The sequence below is a fragment of the Gastrolobium bilobum genome, unplaced genomic scaffold (assembly GCF_033153095.1).
Source record: "Gastrolobium bilobum isolate Gb01-03AN ecotype WA unplaced genomic scaffold, APGP_CSIRO_Gbil_v1 utg16462, whole genome shotgun sequence".
Classification (NCBI taxonomy): domain Eukaryota; kingdom Viridiplantae; phylum Streptophyta; class Magnoliopsida; order Fabales; family Fabaceae; genus Gastrolobium; species Gastrolobium bilobum.
Genome location: NW_026896883.1, coordinates 245531 through 252398, shown reverse-complemented (window position 1 = coordinate 252398; position 6868 = coordinate 245531). Strand labels below are relative to the sequence as shown.

Sequence of the window (6868 nt, the reverse complement as noted above, 5' to 3'; positions counted from 1 at the left end):
GCTTGCTTACTTTGTTGATCACTACACTTGCTCTTACACTTAGATTTTTTCTTATTAAATCACTTTATTGATGAAATAACCTTTAAAATATAAAAGAAGGTACTTTGCGAAAAGATTTTGTAAAACTCAATTCACCCCCCCCCCCCCTCTTGAGTATTGAAGCCACCTGTCCAACAGGTTCGTGGGGAATTAATGGAGTTTTTTATTGGAGAGATGTTTTCCTTCCAACTTGCTAGTTTTTATGGTCTTGGAGGAACCAACAAGTCCATGATGACAATTTCTGTAGGCCTAGCAGAGGTAAAGTATTGATCTCAGACTTCATTTTGCAGATCAACGGGTCTAGGAATAAAGATAATGGAGGAGCCAACAGTGGTAAGAAGGACAATCTGAATAATACGTGGAAGCTTCCTGAAGTTGGTTGGTTTAAGCTTAATGTTGATGGGGCCTCTTCTCTGACAATGAAACAAGGTAGTTGTGGGGGTTTGTTAAGGGATCATAATGGAACCTTTAGAGGTGGTTTTAGCCTCAATATTGATTTCTGCAATCCCTTAGATGCTGAGTTGTGGAGTATTTTAAAGGGGATGGAATTGGCTTGGGGAATGGGAATAAAGAAACTGGAGATTGAATATGACTCTATTAATGCCATATCATTACTGCAAATGGATCAGGATGACCTTAGGGACTCCAAGGTAGTTCTGTAGATTCGAAAATGGCTTGCTATGGATTAGGAGATTTGTTGTATCCATGTTTGCAGGGAAAACAATACTTGTGCTCATTGGTTAGCAAAGAATTATGACAAAAACAATAGCATGGTTCAAGTCTATTCCACCCTCCTCTCCGTTTATTGGATTTGTTGTTGAAGGATGCAAGGAGTGTTTATGCTATTTCTGTTACTGCTAGTGTAATGTAATTCTGTTTTGTGGGGTCTACCCCTCCATATTACAAAAAAAAAAAAAAGATAAATAGTTAATGTTTAGGAGTGTGAATGGATAAAAATTAATACACTCATCAATTAAAATTTAAATTCAATAAAAATAGTTTATTTAGTTTAAGATAATTTAGGGAACTAAAATTATAAATTGTCAATGGAAAATATGGATAGGCAATTCAGAGTGTCAACGAGGGGTGTAAAAACGGATCGATATAACATGACACAAATTTGACACGACACGACATGAATATATGTAATATGAATATGACATGAAATTTTATTCGTGTCAGGATTTTCGACATGAACACAACCAACGTATTTTGCAGTTTGACACAACACGACACAAATGACACGCAAATTATGGGTTAAAACTGTGATTGATAAAAAAGGTAAAAAAAAAAAAAGGGTCGAATTCATGTTGACACAATACGACACGACACAACATGAATTTTCTACGTGTCATGTTTTTCCAACACGAACACGACACAAATTTTTTTGCGAATCAACCATAAAACATATTTTCGTCTCGTGTTACGGGTTGACCCACGGGTCATAACATGTTTTGACACCCCTACCAATAACCCCATTATTATGATTCTCAAATACCTATTCATATTCTCCACTAAGCACTTATAAGTATAAATATTTATATTATTCTTACTTAATATCAAAATTAAATTAAAAATTTTACTTTAATATTGATCTATTCACATTACCTTCCAATTTTCAAAATATTATCTTACCTCATCTCAATTACTCCGACCTCATTCCCCTCTTCCCTAAAGCTATTCAAACCCCTATGCGACTCTTCATTGCTTTTCTGTATGTTACAATTAGAATTTATGGTGATATCTTAAGTTGTTAGTTCGGAGTGTGGAAACAACCAGGACTGCGAAGCAAGTGAGATGTTAATATTGGCAGTACTAATTACCTATTCATATTTTATATTAGCAAATTTTATTTTTTTAAATTATTTCCACTTAAATATTATTTTTTAAAAGTAATAAATAATTATTTATTTTAATATTTATATATCAACAGTGCAATTGTTTTGTTTAAATGTTAAAAAAACTCTGTTTATGTCAATTACTCCCACCCAACTGTTGTCCTGTAACGATCCTGTATTCTTTCTTTGACTCTTCATTGTTATGTTAAACTTTGCGGTGATATCTCATAATCTTTATATTTTTTTTTTTCTAGCTTCTAGTTTATTCTTAAAGACATGCATCTTTGAAACGACATTTTGTTTTTTAAAGATTAGAAACTGGCTCTTGACATCCACTTGTTATTTATGAGTTAAATATAATATGTCTTTTTTTATTAATTATTTGGATGTTAAATTTTCATTTCGCTATTTTGACGTTTTTAGCTAAACATTAGGAACCAATGTTCCTTTTTTGGTAAATTTTGCATTTGAATCATTTATGTTTGATTTCTTGTTTGAACTTAGAGAGGGCAAGCCTAAGTAGTGCTAAAATAATTCTTTTGTGGTTGAAAAGTCACATGTTCAAAATCTGGAAACAATTTTTTTGTATATATGTAAGGACATAATGAATGTCATTTGAGATTGTAATCTAAGCGAGGATGATTGGTAAAGTAAAAATAAAATTATATATATATATATATATATATAAGATTTGGTGTTTGTCATTTTAAATGACATAATAAGTTATGTCATTTTAAGAGAGAGATAGACACAAGAAATAGAAATAATAGGAGAGAAAGTGAGTGGTTTTTTTAATTTAAATTTTAAATAAAAAATATTTTCTTGTGTCTATCTCTCTTTTAAAATTACATAACTGTATGTCATTTAAAATGATAAATACTTTTTCCATATATATATATATATATATATATATATATATATATATATATATGAGGTAGGATCATTTGACACCAATGTCAAATTTGAAATTTGACACCTCATCTGAGAGTCGTTATGTTAGTATGTGACACCATTGATCTTTTTTGATCTAACGACTCTAGATGAGGTGTCAAACTTCAAAATTGGCACCGGTGCCAAAGGATCCTCTCTCTCCCTCCCATCCCCCCCCCCCCCCCCCCCCCCCTCTATATATATATATATTAATTTACAAGCTGTTAGTGGGTGTACTCCTTACTAACAACTTATAACTTTAATTTAAATAATTTTTGTTGAACTTAAGTTTTTAAAATAATATTTTTCTATGTAGTATGTACTTTATAATTTTTTTAAAATATTTACACACCAAGCTTATCTCAATTACTCCGGCCCTGTTTTTTTTCCTAAACCTATTCAATCCCCTATTCCTTCTGCGTGTCTCTTCATTGTTTTATTGTATGCTACAATTAAAATTTATGGTGATGTCTCGTTATGTCATTGGGTTTTAGTTTATGTTTAAAAGAATTCTCATTTTAAATTATATAAGTTGTGTCATTTTACTCTAAGTGAGATTCACATTTTTATTTTATTTTTTCCATTCTCTCTCCCCAATGATTTATTATTTTTCTCACTTAAAATGATACAACTTTACATTCTTTAAAATGACACACATTTTTTCCATGTTTAAATACCTGCATTTGGAAACATCATTAAAGTATAATATAACCAAGATTTTTTAAAATATACCCGAATCTAAGTTGGGTTTAAAAAAAGGAAAAACTTCAAAAAAAAAACCCCTGAAAGTTTCATCAGAATCACTTACCCCCTCCCCGAAACTTTTAATCATTTACATCCCTACTTAAATGTTTTTTATCACTTATCCCCCTAACTTGATTTTCCATCCAAAATTAAAGTTAAATGAGTTAACTTTTTTAAAAAATACCAGAAAAAAAGAAAAATTAACCCTTTGATAAGAAAAGAAAGCACATTCTTGCACGGCTCTATAAATAAGCAAATGAACATATGGATCATCTTTTTGGAATAGCAAACAAAAAAGGGAATTGAAATATTTAATCAATGAAGTATTTAATCTTAAGATTCCTCCTATATTTAGTAAACACCAAATAATGGGGTCATGTAAATTGAAATCTTGCAATTCTGTTTACTTTTCTACAATGAAAGTGAATATTTTCTCTGCCTGAAGATCATAAACACACAACTTGCAAAGGGCTCCAAAGCTTCTTGTGATCGGCATCTCAACCATGCGGTCAAGGTGGTCAGGCTCGCAGTGGCGCGGTTTTACTCTTCAATGACTATCTCTTGTCAACAGTAAAGTTCAGTTAATGCAGAGGTTAATTCTTTTTTTTTTAGGATAGTTTTGGTATCTTTTTTAAAAATTAACTGTGTTAACCTTAATTTTGGATAGAAAATCAAGTTAGGGGGGTAAGTGATAAAAAAAATTTAAGTAAAAGTATAAATGATTAAAAATTTCGGGAAGGGGTAAGTAATTCTGACGAAACTTTCGGGGTTTTTTTTTAAGTTTTCTCTTAAAAAAATTGTAATACTAATAATCTTTGATTTTAGTAGTAAAGAGTTTGTTCCTATTAATAAAAACTTTTGAATTTAATTATTTAGAATGGAAAAAATGATGTTGAGAGAATTATTTGCCCCTGTATTATCCGACATTGCTATATCCGAACTAGTCTGATAATGGATGATTGGATAAATGTGTTGGAAGAAAATAAAACCATAATTTTCAAATTGAAGAATCCTATTGGGATTGTGAGGTCTACATCGTGAGACAAGAATGAGGAAAATTAGAATACATAATTGAAGTCAATCTTAATTAGGGTTGCTAAACGAGCCAGGGCCTTACATGGCCCTTTGACTCGGCTCGTGAAGGTCTGAGCTTACATGTCTAAAATTGATTGTTGGACCCAGACTTGGACTTGTATAAAAGCTCGTTTAATAAAAAGGCCTCATGCTCCAATTCAAAAGCTCGGCCTCAGAGCTTCTCAGGCTTGCCTAATATATTATTTTTTTATTTTTTTTTATTTTTTATACTACTTGTGATAGCCCTCTCTCTTCTCAATTCATTTCATCCCATTTTATTAATTAAACAGACTTTTTAAATGATTTTGTTTTATATTATGCTATTTGGATATACATTAAATTTATGAATATTTATGGAATTACTAGTGCTGTTGATTGTATATTTTGTTTGGATAAATTTTTGTTGTATTATTTTTTTTAAACAGGCTAAACAAAGCTTTTATTTTTTGTAAATGAGTCAGGCCACATTCTGATATTATATTCGTAACAGATAACAGGCTAAGGCCAGTCTGACACATTTGAACACAGGCTCGACCCGTTAAGACCAAAGCTCGGTTCGGATCAGCTCGTTAACACCCCTAATCTTAATACATGACATTGCGCGAATTAAATATCTTACATGTAACGAAAAGTCTTAGTTTGTAACTCAAAAATCTATATATGGAAGCACTTCAAGGTGGATCTCTCTCTAGTTCTTTGCATCTATCTGTTTGTTCCTCAACATGAATGTTTTTACATTCTTTTTCTCAGCCTTATGCTTTTGTATCCTCACTGAAGCCACCAAAAGCCCAAGAGGTTTCAGCATTGATCTTATTCACCATGACTCACCACAGTCACCATTTTACAACCCTTCAATGACCCCATATGAACTCATAAAAAATGCTGCTTTGCGTTCCATTTCAAGATCAAATAGAGTTTCCCTCTATTCAAATGAGTCCATTATGATTCCAAACAGTGGTGATTACCTAATGAGAATCTATATTGGTAGCCCTCCTTTGGAAAGGCTTGCTATAGCAGACACAGGAAGTGATCTTATTTGGGTACAATGTTCCCCTTGTGAGAATTGTTTTCCCCAAGACACCCCATTATTTGAGCCTAACAAGTCTTCCACTTTCAATGTTGTGTCATGTGCATCACAACCTTGCACACTACTCCCTGAGCTTCAACATGAATGTGGATATTCAGGTCAGTGTTTGTACTTTTACCAATATGGTGACAAATCATTCACTGCTGGAGTATTGGGTGTTGAATCCATTAGTTTTGGTGATTCCAATGATGGTAACATAAATATGACATTTCCAAAGTCTATTTTTGGATGTGGGGTTTACAATAAATTCACATTTGAGACCAGTAATAAAGCCACAGGACTTGTTGGTCTAGGAGCAGGGCCATTGTCACTAGTTTCACAACTTGGTGATGAAATTGGTCACAAATTCTCATATTGTCTAGTTCCTTTTTCAGAAACCACTAATAGTAAATTAAAATTTGGGAGTGAAGCAACAATATCAGGAAATGGGGTTGTGTCCACACCCCTTATATTGAAACCTTCTTCACCAGCATTTTACTACCTTAATCTTGAAGGCATAACTATTGGACAAAAAATGGTGCAAACAGGTCAAACTGATGGCAACATAATCATTGATTCAGGTACAACATTGACATATCTTGAGACGTTTTTTTACAATGAGTTTGTAAGTTCTGTGAAGGAAGTGATTGGTGTTGAGGCAATGCAAGAAGAACTTATTCCATCACCATTTGAATATTGTTTTAGAGGAGGGGCTAATATTAATTTCCCTGATTTTGTGTTTCATTTTACTGGGGCTGATGTTGCACTGAGTCATGGAAACATGTTTCTTAAGGTTGATGAGGATAACATGTTTTGCTTGGCTGTAGTACCAGCCCATGGAATTTACATATTTGGAAATTTGGCACAGGTTAATTTTCAAGTGGAGTATGATATTGAAGGGAAAAAAGTTTCTTTTGCTCCTACTGATTGTACCCAGAATTAGTAGCTTATATATTTTCCTTATTTTTTGTGTTGTTTGTGCTTGTATTGGAGCAAGAAAAAAAAAAGGTTAGTTTTATGTGTGCTTTTCCTTTTTTGTCTTGGATCTTGAAGGAGAGAAAGGTTTCTTTTGCTTCTGCTGACTGTACCAAGAATTAGCTTATACCGTTACTGTTTGCTTAATGAAGATTTTATTTGTGCTTGTGTTGAAAAAAAAAAAATTGTGTGTGCTTTCTTT

The 6868-nt window shown here is 32.4% G+C and overlaps 1 protein-coding gene across 1 annotated transcript; it reads left to right on the top strand.

Annotated features, from left to right (window-relative positions):
* Positions 1-5347: 5347 nt before the first annotated feature.
* Positions 5348-6634, top strand: LOC133302625 (aspartic proteinase CDR1-like). Its single transcript, XM_061502433.1, has one exon. It carries the CDS (start codon positions 5348-5350, stop codon positions 6632-6634), a length of 1287 nt encoding a protein of 428 aa, XP_061358417.1.
* The last annotated feature ends 234 nt before the right edge of the window (positions 6635-6868 follow it).